The following is a 16,779-nucleotide window of genomic DNA, read 5'->3' as shown; positions in this document are numbered from 1 at the left end:
CTTCTTCTTCGTGACTGACGTATGTCAATGACATTGTAAACAATGTTAGATTTACTAGAACATGGAATACTCTTTGTAACTTGATTTCTTTTACTGAGATTTCTGATACTTTGCAGATCTTCATCATCCAAACTTTCTACGTCATTGACTCTACTGCTGTAAAAGAAATATACATGATTCCATAATTTGCATAATGCAAATAATATCATCTTAAAATTATAATATTGGCTGAGCCCAAGGGCTGAGGAAAATTGTAGCCCTTCAACTGGATTCCCTTCTTTCTGTACCAACTACAACACTTGTTGTCTTGTTATTTTCAAAACTGCTTTAAAAAATTTCTTTAAAATAGAGCTTTCTGATGCAATTAGAAAGGTTATTATTCTCCACAATTCAACCTTGTCTTGATCTGTAAATTACCAAGATGGAAACAATGGAACTATATTGCCAGTTGCAGATTTGTTAAAAAGATATTTTAGAAATTAAAGAAATTTTTGTCTTTCCTTACCCTCTCTGTGACAAAATCTTTTTGAAACCAGACCTAAATTCAACATATTCCTACAAATATTTTAAAATTTTGGTAAAGAATGGTAAAATATGAAGAAAGAATTCATGCCTTTTGATAACACAAGTTTTTGATTTGCCCTTGACATTACCCTTGATAGGGTCAGGGTTAAGTAAATGCCAACAGTCATAAAGTTCACAAACTGATAGGCTGGTCTTGCCATGCATACAGTCCAGGAGGATCTCTAAGGCAACACTTGTAGGATGATCTTTCATCAGATCTCTTTTATCAAAAATCTGAAATGGAATAAATTGTATGTATAACCAAGAAAAGATTGTTTCACTTCAGTTATGCATGATTGCTTATTTGGAGCTTTATCCTTGTTTAGATGTCAATCATGCTTAAGTTTAAATAAACTGTACTCAATTTTGTAAAACAATTTATCAATTAGCCCTACTAACATCTTCATAAATACTTGAATTTTGAGTGAACTCTCAGATGAAGAAACTGACTTAATGACATACAACTGTTTAGCAGAATATGGAATCTCGCCTCTGAATGACCATTAATTTTATGTAGCTTTTTTGCTTTCAGCTTCAATAGGTTAGAAAAGAACTACATGTACTAACCTATCTGGGTACAAAATCTAGACCAGATATCCTAATATAATGTAATTTAATGGACATGACCAACAGATGAGCTCAAATAACCATGTCAAACATAGGACATGACTATAATTATACCATGCAACTGTTTGTTCTTTGGCCATTATGTTTCTAACTTGTTCAAATACTTTACAGTGGGCATGGGCAATGTCCTTCAGGACACAGGCTTTTAAAGTTGTAAAGCCACACACTATTAAGGGTGAAATTATTCTTGATACAACAATACTTCTGTCATACTGATATTGACACAAGATATGGGAAATCGATTTAAAATTATACTTACCCTATATATGTTACTTCAATATTCAGCAGTCATGAATAATTATCAGTCACTTACCTTTATATTCTTTAAATTGAGAATTCATCTGAGAAAGATGTCACAGGCACAGATAATCACTTTTGAAAGAAAAAAATAATCCTACTGACAACATCTGCTTACCTTCTACAAACCAACACAAGGTTCATTATCTCCCCCTCCACTGGCAGTTTTTAAGCTATGGTAATTATCTTATCCCAACTGCATGTTCAGCATACAGGAGACATTCTCCATGTATGAATTATTTTACTCATCATTTAAAACCCACTTTTAAAGAGAGTTACTCTGTTGATTTGTACCTTGTCTACTTTGATATCTACACTTCTGGTGTGACATGCAGTGAAATATCTTACAATGAATTCTGAGTGGTGGTTATTCTTTGTTCTGAGTGGTGGTTATTCTTTGTTCCAGCCCAGGATAAATAACATCCACTAATCAAACCTTAATGTAGCTAACTCTGTTTCTGACAAACAAGAAGCATTGGCAAACAACAAAAACACTTTGTACGAAATGGTTTTTAAACAATTTTTAAAGTACTTAAATCATGCATCTAGAGCAAATGTGGAACATCTCTATGACATAATATGTAATCAGTGATTGAATGTGCCGATAGGATAAATAAAATTAGCACAGAATCAGGGTAGATTTCAAACAGCATGAGTTTGTCACCTTTCATAAATTTTTATTTTTTTTCTTCTTCACTAACAAAGTCTTGTGCCTCTGGCTGTGGCAGTTGCAACTGCAGGAAGTACAATATGATAAATTTTGTTGATATTCATCATCACTCTCCCAAACATGTTCAAGATGAGATTTTCCTTCCATTAGGAAACTGCACTATTTTCTGTTCTGAAGATGACACTGAAATGTCTTCCAAGTTTAAGTGAAGACAAGAAATTGTTAACAAGATGGGTTTAAAGAATTCATGCAGTACAAAAAAAAAGGTTTGTTGGCCAAGACAAATCATGCTTCTGATCAAATGAGACAACCTGAAATGATCTAAAAGATTTAATTAAAATCATAGACTGGTAGTCCATTTGAAAGTATTTCTGTTATCTTATCATGGATGAGAAAGGCTATTATATAAAGAAACGTCTGTAAAATTCATACTGGAAATACATCCAATATGTCAAAACATATATAAGTACACCACCTCCCATTGACAGACTTTTTAAAGACTGAAAAACCATCAAGCTGATATATGGATCAATAATGTATTGTATCACAGGTTGTGTTTCATGAATTGAGTTGATACGCAACATGTTTATAATTTCATCCGTACACCCTATGATGTAAATTAAAAGAAAGAAACTTGATATGGGCCAAATCTGGACAGCGGGCAGTATTTTGCCCAATCCTGCTCTACAACCATAAAATCACATGACAAAAGAAGCAAGTATGGATTTGTCAGAACCCTGTAACTGAACAAACGTCACAGGGTCTATACTCAGACCTGTCAATGCAAACAAGACCTCAGTGTGGCAATCGACATTTTCTACAAGTCAGACCTCATGTCTGCTTTTGTTGACCTGGAAAACTTGCATTTGAAAAGTTCATTATATTCAACTAAAACGTTTGTAAAATATTGTAATACCTTTACAGTATAATGAGTGGAATTTCACATACATAAATATTGTGCATTCAATATGTCAAGATTATTTATGTGAAATGTTGGGAGGTGAAATGATACTTTATCCACAGGACCATAGCACTGATGATCTCATTTTATTTATCACTGATAATGACCAGTGTGTGAAGTCCTTTTTCCATTCCTAAATCTATGATCCTACCCCACCATTCACCAACCATCGTTTTGATCGCTGTGGATGTGTACTCTGTGCTTTATACTAAGTATTAGAAAGAAAACTTGTATTTTTGTAATCTCATCAAGAGTATCAAGGAATTCGTCTAATGGCATCAACTTTATAAGTCCAATTAGGTCGATAATAAGTGGAAAGAAGTTTGCATGCTGTTATTGTGCTCTACTGATTTCCAAATTAGACCATATGCATATCATGATGAAATTTCTCATGAAATGTTTCGGAAACAAATTATCTTACTTTGTGAAATATGCTATATCAAAACCAGAAATATAGGAGTAAATATGCACACCATGCACACTGAGAGAACAACTTAATTCTGTCTACATTTTGTGTTCAAAGGCATTTTTCCATGTAACTTAAACAGCTGACTTCACTACCACCATAAATAACCCTGAGACAAGCTTCAATTAGCTAGCTAAGGTCATGAGGAAGTTAGCTGTCGGAGGGCAAAATATGAAAGAGAGTAAAATCATGCACAACAACAACAACAACAAAATCACATTTAGACTGATTATTTACAATAATATTATACATTTTGATCATTTTTCTGAATAGCATGTAGATATAAAAAGAAAACTGAAAATTTTACACAGTTAAGCCCATCTCCTAACATGAAAAAGGGAAACAGACAACAATGCAATCACAAATGCACAACACCAAGGAGACAAATTACCAGACTTCTGGGCAAAAGTCATGAATCCAAACTTTAATATGAAGAGGACTCAAAGGCAAGGAAACTAGCCCAAGAGGATTATATGCCTGAAGGGAGATGAGTACAAGCCCAAATTAGATACCTAATGGGAATAAAGAAACCACAAAAGAATTAAGTTAGAATACAAACAAGAGTAACTGCAATCCAAATTATAATTTCAAAATTCATTTACTTCATATTTATTATTCTTCACAAGAAAAAATGCTGAGAACAGAGGATAAGGGAAACAACACTTTACTATAGGTATTTTTCATTTCACTTTTGACAAAACAAAAAAATTTCCATCCTGCAAATCCAGTGGAAGCATGAAATCATGTCCCTTATGAAGCACTGTCAAACAACCTGGGAATGTGACATGTTGTGCCATGGCTATAGACCCCATGAGATCAAGCTGAGTATTTTAGGATGAAAGATCTCTAGACACAAAAGCTGGAGACTGTAGTTGGATCTCCATCCCACAGCATGGATAATCACAGTTAGTAACAGTTTTGCTCATATGCATTGATGGTGGTGACTGTCCTAACTTCACGAGCCAAGACATAAATCAAAATTCTTTTGGTGTGGAGTTTTATTTCCAATATGTTGAATGAATAACCCAATTTATCTAGAACCAAAATGTCACTGCTGATATATCGTCCTGTTTCTCTGGTAAGGTTAAAAAGAGGCATGTAGAGAAATGCCAGCGAAAATGATTGTCCACTTTAGTTTCGAAGAACTGTGGTTTTCCATGGGTGTACATTCAGTAGGACTTTGTTGATTGCCTTGAAAAATCCTCCTCTATAGCTGAGACCATGATGGGGAGAAAGAAGGTATTCTCAGTGACTTGTTTGGAGATTCTGTCAACCTGATCATTAAAGAGATTAGATTATTCAAGTTGTGAGCATAGCTTGACCTTAGGATGCGATAAAGAGCACTGCATCTCACTCCACCAGTTGTAAGTTGTTGTTATGACCTTGGCTTAAGTATGTTGGGCAGCTATGTGTATGACATGAGCCATTCTATAAAATACATTAATAGTTCTTATTTAAATCTTGTTACATACACTGCCTGGCATTTAAAATAATTCTCTTTCCATTTTCTCCATCTTATCAATGTTGCAGAATATTCTCCTTATCTGTTACGATGTTGCTTATTTTAATCTTCTCAACATAAAAATTTTCAGCAAGAACTCTTGAACTCTCCCAATTGTCAAGTCGACTAACTTTTACTTTTTCTTCTAAAGTTAATTCTACATTTACGTGATGACATGTTAAAGTTTTGAATCAGTTTATTCCTATGTTGTGAATTATACAGTACTGCAATTTAATTATACAGATGAAACTTTTGTACAGTAGACAAAATAGTTTGTTTATAAAGAAGTCATACATGTACTGTCACAAGATTTTTTTGGTCTTTGTCTGGTACCCTGTTTTGTTCAAGGTTAATCCTCAAAATCTATATATAGCCTATGCTGACCACATTATGATCTCGACACCTATCTCTGGTTGTAATCATCAAAGAAAAAAACTGAAGCCCAAAACTATCACATTGTTTACCACATTTAATGTAAACATTGACGTTAATGACATAATATTAACCTTAGTGGTAAATATACTTTAGCCAACACTTCTTTCAGTAATGAAAACCTGAAATCAGGAAACAGGCATTGGTAAAGATAATTGGACTTTTTACTTAAATGTATGAATTAGATACTGATTCTGGATACATTTAAAATAAAATGTGGCCACTTGTAAGGAGTAAATTTTACAGTATGGCATTAATATGCTGGACACTGGTCACATTAGAGGGGTGGCATTTCTTGAGGGGTACTTTTGAACACAAACTCGTCAGTGCCAAGGAATTCTGGTCATAAAAAGTGGTAGGATACTGGTCAGAGAATGACCACTTATATCTGGTGATGTGGTCAGTAGTGCAAACATAGCATCCCACACTATACTGATGAAGGAAAGTGATTCTGAGTGAAGAAAACATGTTGCACTCCAGAAAAATCATATCATGCTTAACTTTTGTCTTCCTCTCTTTCATCTTAACATTCTATTTTGAGTATGGAAGATCATGTTAACTCTTAACAAGGCTTGCAATTGTTACTTGGTCTTGTGGCAATAAATTTTGTACTGGTGAAGCAAGATTTATAATTATCCTCATTGACCTTATACCAGGAACAAGTAATAATTATTACATTTTCTGTCATGACTTCTGCAAACACAAGAAAGCCAAAGAAATAGCCAGGAATTAATAATCTGAAATATGATAATTCAAGAATGCCCATAATATCACAAAATATAAAATTAAACTGTGACTGCAATTTGAAAATATAGCATGCATGTATGTGATGCTATCGTCTTCAACTTCCCGAGTCAGAAAAAAGTCCACAAATTAAAAAGTTACCAATCCTTTGTGGTCACAAGAACACATAAAATGTCAACACACTTATGTATGGATTTTTTAAAATCATAAAATGGTTGACAAGTCAATATGGGATGATGTTACTCGTGTAGCAGAGAAAGCTTAAACTAGGGCCAATAAGAAGAGGTAAAAGTGAGGTACTAGGTAAATTTGTAAGACTTAATTTCCTTTGCCTCTATGATGTATAGACATGAAAGTCGTTTCTGAATTGGTGGATTCAAGAGGAAGTGAAGCTTATATTCCTAATATTAATGTATCTGGGAATGTATTAAAAGGAGAAATAAAGATTTATATGGTGTCAGTGCTAACAAATTTTTTAACAGCTATAAGAAAGTACAAAACAAGTATATTTTTTTCCATTTTCAAAAATAAAAACTGTGCAGCAAATGATACACTAGCTTTTTTCCTTAAATCCGAGCAATGGCTGCACAGATAATAATTGGATTTATTGAGTCTGCATTGTCCATATTCAAGCAAGCCACATTTACACATCCTGCTACATAAACTAAATACTTAACTTATAATTACTTAGGCATGAATAATTATTCTTTTATTTTTAAAGCATAGTACCATCAGGCTAAATAGTTACTCCGAACCACCCATTTGTATTGTACAAATGTGCTGACTTTCACACCAATCCACCCACTCACCCACTTGTATTGTGCAACTGCACTGATCAACAAAACCAAATTAAAGCATGCCTGCTACATAGAATATTTCACATCTATTACTGATGCAATAATTATGTCTTTATTTCTGGAAAGATATTCCTCTTTGTGGTAACTGAAATGCCTCACCTTAATGCAGAGATGAGATGAGTATCCTCATGTCAGTCACAATCACATGACATGATAAGATGCACATAAATACCCTATGAGATATGTCACAGTCTTAAACAATCACACAACACAGTAATATTAATAGTAACCAGGATTTCTCAATATGGCTTTACAACTCTAAAATACATGTATTGAAGATTATTTAAACACTATCTTAGGAATTAAGGTATATTCTCTTCATATCTCATATCATTTTTTGGGAATCTTTCATTGTCACATAAAAGCTAGTACATTTACAAGCAAAATCTCACATAAGAAATCCAGATTAGTTATCCTAAAATATCAAGATTACACTGATACGCACAATTAGTCGGAAATGAATTTTTGTTGTATACCAAAAATCTATAGTTGCTGTCACCTGATCCCAAAAAAATTCCCAGTATTCAATAAATATTTTTGTCTCAAATTTACTATTACAGTACCAATGAACACTTCCTCCATAAAACAGCCAAACCTATAAGTCATAACAGAGACCAGTTTAGGGAATTTTGTTTGTATTTCGTTGACCTGAATAAGCATGCTTAGTACAAGAATGGTACCTGTTCTAACATGGTCTTTGGAAGATGACTGTTGATTTTGTCCATGAAAATATGTATGAACTGTTTCAATCTGATCATGAAATCCTCACCAAATTCATTCTCATATTCATCTGCAAAATAGCTTTGTTTTGTCGCCTCACTGGCAACAAGGGTCAAAAAGAACTTTCGGAAACTGGATATTCTCTCATTCAATTTCTTTAATTCTTTCATATTCTGAAAATTAAAGCAAAATAATCAATTTTTATTTTTCAATACGTGGATTAGAACTTTCTTTATAATTTAATGCACATTTCTGAACCAGAATATAAGTTAAAATAAATCAAGGCAAATGTCAGAGGTCAATTGTAAAATTTGCCAAACGTATTTTTTTAAAAAGTAAATTTAACTACATGTATCTTTTAATATTGTTTAAACAAATAATTAGAATCAGTTCAAGTTGTAAACAACACGCTCAAGAAAATGTGATCAGGTGGTAATCAGTAAGCAAACTTGCTTACAGGGTGTTTTTGACCAAGATTAAATTACAATTGTCTGTAAGATAACTAGTACTTCTGATTACTTAGAAAATTAGTAAACAATTACTGTAGCAGTATGCTGTAGATGGAATAGCAGTCTAGCCCCCACCACCACCACCACCAACAAACACACTTAAATCAATGGCAATTTCAGGTACTGAGGCAACAGGAGATTTTTGGCAGATTCATCTATTATGGTGTGTCCCTGTACAATGTATTTGACATGTTTCTTTGCATAAGAAATATTGACACAGTACAGTAGGTTACACAGCTACAAATCTTTCCTATTAAAAGGTAAACTAAATAAGTTAGATATGGACCTTACACGAGTGAGAGAGACAGACAGACAGACAGACCGAGGGAGAGAGAGAGACACAGAGAGTAGATACAGATATGTGGTAATTTCAAATATTGTATAATTTATGCCAAAACAAGAAAATGCAAGCAAGGAAACCATAATTGATTACGAGTTTCTCCTTCATTGGAAAATAAAATCTAAAAATCTCTGATTTTTTTATAACCTAATTATCAGAGATAGAGAGAGAGATGAATTAGTTTTTTAATCATTATAATTTTCAAACAGCATTATTCATTTCAGCAATACTTTTTAATTCTGTTTATCTGTAATCCAGTTAATAAATTTCTACTGTTAAAATGACTAGTTATAACTGGTGCTACTAAATACAATGCTCAATGTCAAATAGCTTTGTGTAATATCAACGATATCTTTCCAAATCTGAAATTTACATCATTGTTAGAGGCTAAATTTTTTTACATAATTTATAAAACTGCTCACAACAGCTAAAGCTTTGATTTATGTAGATCATCCACTGAAGTCAAGTCTCTCTTAGGGACACAGCATTTAATTTTTTAAACGTGGAATGGATTGAGATTCAATAAGAAAAGCTTGGAAACAGTCTGATCTTAATAGCAGAAAAAAAGACTTTACTCTTGATTCACTTTACAAAAACATCTTGTCATGAAAGAAAAAATATTCAGAATAAAATTCAATATTGAAAGACCTCTATGCCAGAATGTCTTGCGATAAAGATGTGTAAATATTTTTTACTTTTAGTATTGGACTGGCATCATTTGCACAAATTTAAAATCCAAGATGCAGGGACACAATATAAATTTAGTTGAGACAAGTGTTTTAAATGTTTCTCTAGAATAACAGTGGCCATATTTTGATGACAATCTGTCATGTGTATAAATTGAAAGGTTATCATGCAATGATGATTTCAATCAAGACTGGTCAAATTAAGCTGTTTAACTATTTTTACATCTTTATTAACAGCAGTCATATTTGATGATAGATCAGCATAATTTTAACAGGCTTGAAAGGTCTTCATGCCAGGATTTACTCCATCATTAAACTGAGTAGTTGTAGTATCACTCTAATCCGAATTGTCTTACCACATTGTCAAACTGCATCCCACATCTAGGCAAATTCTTGTTCAGGAGCACAAGTACATAGAGAGTGTCCTTCTGTAAATGTTGCAGCAGCATCTGAAGAGACAAATATTAGCCTACTTTGATAGCTGCTACATCTTGTTACAATGCAACAGTATGCCAATACTGGGCATTTTGGGGTGAGAGAGGAAAAGATTACAGTACACTTTCCTCAATATAGATTTTTGATAATGAAAGAGCACATCTACTAAGACAACTTTAACTGTACCCGAGGCAAAGGTAAAGAAATTTTGGGACTAATAAGGTGTACCATTGGAGAACTGTTTTTGATTGACTGTTTAGTCTTGCAGGGATGTTGCTTAGCGATTATATGCTGTCAACTGGTGGAAAAGTACTAATTACATTTAAACTCCCTCATTATACTGTTGTCCATTGAAATACTGTGTCATAGCCAGACTGAGTTATAAAGATGCACATTATACAATACTCCCTCATTATAATGCAGTTCATAAGTCACAAAGTATACAGCATGATAGTGAGACAACCTTGTAATTAAGTATGATGTATTTAACTGTGACCCCCACCCCCAAAATGAGATCCATGAACATTATTGATGTAAACAAAAATCATGGTATAATGAAGTACCTTATAGTTAGGTTGTGTTGTACCATGTTATACTCAGAATTATCATGTAAAAAGCATGTAAAAAAAAACAATAATGTTGCCCTTATTATCAATTTCATACCTTCATTCTAAGCATGTAGATTATTTTCCCAAAGAGTTTAAAAGAACAAAATTTGCCCACTGATCGGCTAATGAAGTCCACAATATTTGCTGCCAAACTGAACTGAGAGGTATCCTCTTGAGATATAATTTTATTAAGTGTGCACATCATGAGACGAATCTCCATATTTGGTGCATGGACTGCCTCATGGTTTTGTTGAAGTAATGCTGAAATATTAAAATAAGATGAGAATATTTACGTCAATACAGAAAAAAGCAAACAGAGGACTTAACATTTGTGAGCCTTTAATCTTTTGAGGGTTAAAAATTTCACAAAAAAGCTAAATTGACAAAAAATATTTCTGTTAAAGATGGTTACTGTTAACTATATGATGATGTCTGTCCATTAATATGTCTGTGTTATTAAAGTTACTCATTTTAATGTCTAGGCAGCATAGCACTAGAAACTTAGGGAAATGTGCTTTGTTTGTGATACAGTAGTAACACAAATTTGTTTGTAAATAATGAAATTTACATACATTCATTAAAAAAGACCCAAATGAATAAGAATTTGCATATTTAGCAACACTGTCAAAACAAGACCTGAACCTCAGTGTCAAGTCCATGCCTAAGTATTGCTTCAAAACATTGTGAACTTGACCATGAAGCGAATCAGCCGAACCCTAACAAAACCTTATCAATAAGGCAGTCAATATTTTTCCAAAACTTACACAATTATTTAATAAGGTGAAATTAAATATCATGTATTGTCATTATTGATAAGGAAAACAAGCATTTGAAATTCAAGAAGTGTGATCTGATTCATAAAAAACAGCTTCATATTCAAGTAAAAAAGTTAATAAAATACACTTTGACCTTAATAACCTCCAATTCTGTTTCAGAAACTGCAGTTCAAAGATTACAGAAATCAATGGCTCCTTGACTGACCTCTGTACTTCATGTAATTTATGGGATTCTTTTAAATTTCAAGTAACAGTGGCTTCATCCCTCATGCTGTGGATAATACTCAAAATGACATGATTCATAATAAATATTATTATGGCCTTCCTTGCATTTTCTTTTTCCATTCATGGCAAAGAATCTGAATATTCCTTTCTATATTTCTGTGCTGATTGTTTGAACCTTTTAAGAGGCTAACTGTCCATGTCACATTCAACATGTTTGTGCTCGTTTGATGACATTTAATTATAATGCTACAGTGTAATGTAAAAGCAAAAGCTTGATCATGCAAGTGTTTTGCATGAAAAACATGGACGGATTATAGTGTCTGAGGTATTTCTCTTGACATAGTCTGGACAAGCCAATGCTGGATTTTACTACAGTGATTGTACTGTTATATTTTCTGCTATTTTTCCACAAGTTTGAAATGTAAGGTCATTTCATTAAACCTTATAGTAAAACTGTAAGGGATGACAGTTCTGACATGATCCAGTAAAGCTTACAGTAAAATTGTAAGGGTCAACAGGTGTGACATGATTTAGTGAGGCTTACAGTAAAATTGAAAGGGATGATAGGTGTGACATGATCCTGTAAGGCTTACAGTAAAATTGTATGGGTTGACAGGTGTGACATGATTTAGTAAGGCTTACAGTCAAATTGTAAGGAATGACAGGTCTAACAAGACACATGATCCTGTAAGGCTTACAGTAAAAATCTAAGAGATGACAAATCAGACATGATCCAGTAAGGCTTACAGTAAAATTGTATGGGTTGATAGGTTTGACAAGTAAGATTTACAGAAAAATTGTAAGAGTTGACAAATGTGACATGATTAAGTAAGGCTTAGAGTAAAACTGTAGGGTTGATAGATCTGACATAATCAAAAGTATGAATATATGTTCCACAGAATGGAATCTCTATGCATCATAATGCTTAATTTCAAATATGAACAAAATCCATTAAGGGTTTAGACAATACAAAAATGGAAAACTTTAATCAAAACCTCGACACAAATTTTATATAAAATAATGATGATGCCAGTGGAGAAGTGACTGCCACATCTTGCTATTTAACTACTTAGAGCAAACAAGATGGCACAAGGAAAATGTGAAGATTACATGTGATGGAGAACCATCTCAGTTAACAGTTAAATACCATGTACTCACCTTTAACTATGCCATGGTAATTCTTCCTCAAAGCATACTCTATAATCCAGTTCTCAACCTGCTCCTTGGTTGCCATCCTAACGTCTCTGATGCAATTTTTCTCAGCTAATCCTGCAAATGTTGGCAACAATAATTAAAATACTGGCAATACACCAAAATGCTATCATCAATATATAATTTTAAGCTTGCAAGAGGATGAAGAAACTGTAAATAAGATACTTGCATGACAAACCTTCTTGGGTTATTTCACCTATTTGTTGTCATGCTCATCCACCCTCCAACAGTGAATAAAAATCAGTAGACTGACTGTTTTTCCCTGCACACAAAACAGATGTTCCAAAAGGCTTACCATAGGCAGACATACATTCACTACACCTCTGCTAATAATAATAATAATGGAGATACCATGGGATGCCTTATCTATACCTCTACTACTAATAATAATAATAATGGAGATACCATGGGATGCCTTATCTATACCTCTACTAATAATAATAATAATAATGGAGATACCATGGGATACCTTATCCATACCTCTACTAATAATAATAATAATAATGGAGATACCATGGGATGCCTTATCTATACCTCTACTAATAATAATAATAATAATGGAGATACCATGGGATACATTATCTATACCTCTACTTTTAAAAATGTACCCCATGGCAAACTATACATTACTGTTTAGCACTTCTGATATTCAATCTGATGGAACTCAATTAAAACAGTCATGCAATTCACAGACTTGTCAATGCAATATAGCAAAGAAACTGATTTCTGGAAAATACAGTTAATACAATAATGAGAGAAAATGTACAATTTTAGCTGATCACAGATTCATAAGAAATGTTTTTGAAAATGTTATGAATATGTTTCTGTGATCATCCAGTCCAATTTTGGGCCCTTGTGTAGATGAAGGTGAAAAATAAAGTTTAAAATCATCAAGATTTCTTAAGTTTTACAATTTACTCCTGAAATAAATGATTCTTAATTTATACTTATTTTCCTAAAAGAAGAACAAAGCCATCTGCCAATCACCCAAAGAAATATTACCAAAAGCTGAATGTACTTGGATATATATTATGCTGCCCAGATCCATAACCTGCCACAACCCGTGATGCATACAGGTTTATAGTAAGTTTGTCTACAATGCTATAATTGTTAACAACCAAATGCATTACTGCCATAAACAATTTAGACCAAACACTGAAGGATAAATTAATACATAAAACTTGCAGTACATGGCATTATACAGTTGTATCTAAACATAAATGTGGTTTATGGTGGTAAAACTAATTATAACTATGTACTGTCACTGACTTACATATTCTGACATGAAAAATTAATTGCTTTTACCTCCCTATGGATATTCTTTGCACTAATAAAAGTTATAAATCTATTGGCTGATAGCCCAGAGTGCTATGGTATCACAAGTCTTAAAGTTAGCAATCAGCCAACAGGTAAACAAAAACACTTAACTTCAAGATAGTACATATAACTATTTTGTTCATCATTGCTATTTTTAAAATCCATTTAATTTACAGTTCAAATCTGATCATAAACAGATGCCATGTAGATTCCAGGCTATGCATGGGGAATTACTCTGAAATCATGGTAATATAAACAAATATTATTTGTACCATGCCATATACTTGTTACTTATATCATACAAAGTGTAAATCAGCTTCAAACATAGATGCTACTTCCACGGCCCTCATTCTGACACCTGTGCCCTCAAACAACAGAAACCTATCTAGGATAATTAAAGCAATGCATCTGTAACCACTTTGAAATGGGGGAGCAGCACCGGGATTGTAGTTAGAATAGGTCCAACAAAAATAATAAATCATATACAACAAAGTTATAAACTCAACTGCAAAAGCCACCAGAAAACAATATTAACATACTTCATATTTTGACTCTTATTAGCTACCACCGATTCAATCTAAAGTTTCTTGACAAATATGGTTATCATGTGATCTGTCACTCTTGTATATTTCATTAGACATTATCAGACAACAAAACTGGTTTTGTAACAGTGGTATCGATATTAAGAATATATAGATTCTATTTGAGAACATCGGGTATGGCCATGTTTGGAAACAGTGATATTCATGGGTGCATTTGTTAAATAGTGTAATCGCCAGCAATCCAAACATTTTCCTGAAATCAACTGATGATGCAGAACTATAGTATTCGCATACATGCCCATTTGTTTGTACCTCCTATTTTAAAAACAAAAAGCATCAAAGACAATTATAAAAATGTACAAAACATAGTCAATTCATTCAATGATTTATAATTTCTAACCTGATTATCGTCATGGGGTCCCTAACACTGTCAAATTATTCGCACTTCAACACAAATGAGAGGTCCTGAAACAAGCAAACAGACTGCTTGTGGTCCATTTCTTGTTTCTAGAATAGTCTATTCAGTAAAAACTGTGTCAACTGCATACAATATTTGCAATGTCTAGTTTTAATATTTCTAAAACAAATCAAACAAATAGATATGATGAACTCATGTGTATGTGTGTTCAAAGAGATGTAAATCCAATTTTTTTTAGAATTATTGAGATTTTCAAAGATGAACTACATCACATATGTTGCTTGAAAACAGAGACTGGCCCAAGCAAATATGTTGACCGTATTGATAGAGAAACTCCCTTTAATTGAAACACATATAAGTTGACAAGTTTGGGACTTCCTGGCGACAATCTGATTAGAAATTACAAATCAATCAATGAGATGACTTAAGTTTTGTGCATTTTTTATATCCTTGATACTGTTTTTAAAATCAGTAGGTGGGATATACAAACGGGATGGTGTGAGATCCAGTTTATATGAGATAAGCACACGGTAGGTGGTGCTATGCAGAAAAATACCGAAAATTTCAAATACCGCGATACGATAGAACCCGCGATATGGCAAGAAGCTAATACAGTCTTAATTTTCTTTGTAAAGACATCAAACACGTTTAGAGTTATTCCCCCTATGTATAAGCCGGTAACTGCTAATTGGAGTTGTATATATATTCTGACCCTGATCGATGAAAGTTAAAAACAAACTTTCATCTGCATGAAGAAAACTGACCTCGAAAGATTAGCTACAAACGGAAACGTAGACAAAATACAACACAAATCATACTGACTGTAAATGGCCTCTACCAGTAACAGAATACTGATTTTTTTAAATAAAAAAAACGAAAACATGTGACCTCACATATAAAATAGATTACTTACATTGACTTTTCATGCAACACGCAGGATGAATAAATTGTTTGACACAAATAATAGTGATGCTACTTATACAAGTTATATGATTGTTAAAAAAAAAAAAACACTAAACTACCAGGACAAAATATTTCACATTCAGGCTCGAATAAAAGGGAAATGAATAATTTCTCACTAAATAGTGCTTAGAACTGGAATAAATTTTTAATTCCGGAATGGGACCAGATTGTACATAGTCAAATAATAATAATAATAATAATAATAATAATAATATAATAATAATAATAACAACAACAACAACAACAACAGTTTACGAATGTAATGAATATTTTTTGCAAAAAGAAAATATACCTGTCAAATGACTCATTTGTGATGAGAGCCATTATAAACTGATGATGTTGACAGGTGAAGGTAGTCAAAGTAACAACAAAATAGAAATTGAAAGAGGCAAAGAAAAAGAATGTGGACCAAAATTTCAAAGCTTTCTTGAAAAAACAACTGTAAAAGTTAATTGAAAATCATTAAATTAATTTACACTATCTTTGTGCATTTAAGTTTCAATTTTTTTATTTTTTTGTAGAGAAAAATTTACATCATCCAAATAGATTCTTGCACCGAGCTGTTCAAAAGAAAAGAAATTTATTATTATATCCTTTATATTAAAATATTCTGATTGGTGAGAAAATCTCAAACACTGTGCTAAAAAGTAAATAAAAATAGTCCCTGAAGTGAATCAGCATGCTAATATTACAGCTACAGTGATGATAATAAGAAAAAGGATGTGACGATAACAAAGATACTAGGACAAGCCGGCACATGTTGCTATTAAGCTCAGCATCCAATAAATTTGTAAAAATTGTGAAATGTTAATTCATTTGTCTTTGACATAAGCAAGGACTACATGAATAATATGTATTTCGATTTTCTTAATTATTAGATTGATATATTGTTTTTGTTCTATTTTCCTG

At 32.7% G+C, this 16,779-nt stretch overlaps 1 protein-coding gene across 2 annotated transcripts; it reads right to left on the bottom strand.

The window, feature by feature from the left end:
* Positions 1-24: 24 nt before the first annotated feature.
* On the bottom strand, positions 25-15,965 carry LOC149780865 (uncharacterized). 2 transcript variants are annotated; one of them, XM_089937967.1, is made up of 7 exons: positions 15,821-15,965; positions 12,577-12,687; positions 10,473-10,678; positions 9,731-9,823; positions 7,800-8,012; positions 654-798; positions 25-156 (listed from the first exon to the last, which is right to left on the bottom strand). In XM_089937967.1, the coding sequence occupies exons 2-7, from the start codon at positions 12,650-12,652 to the stop codon at positions 137-139; spliced, it is 753 nt and encodes a 250-aa protein (XP_089794093.1). In that variant the 5' UTR covers positions 12,653-12,687; positions 15,821-15,965; the 3' UTR covers positions 25-136. The 2 variants fall into 2 exon arrangements, with proteins under 2 accessions (XP_089794093.1, XP_089794094.1); XM_089937968.1 differs by lacking the exons at positions 25-156; positions 654-798 and adding an exon at positions 4,262-4,859.
* Between the last annotated feature and the right edge of the window lie 814 nt (positions 15,966-16,779).

This window comes from Sinohyriopsis cumingii, chromosome 16, assembly GCF_028554795.1.
Source record: "Sinohyriopsis cumingii isolate HCF-2022 chromosome 16, ASM2855479v2, whole genome shotgun sequence".
Lineage (NCBI taxonomy): Eukaryota > Metazoa > Mollusca > Bivalvia > Unionida > Unionidae > Sinohyriopsis > Sinohyriopsis cumingii.
Note: the sequence above shows the minus strand (reverse complement) of the source record. Positions and strands in the feature narration are given on the sequence as shown.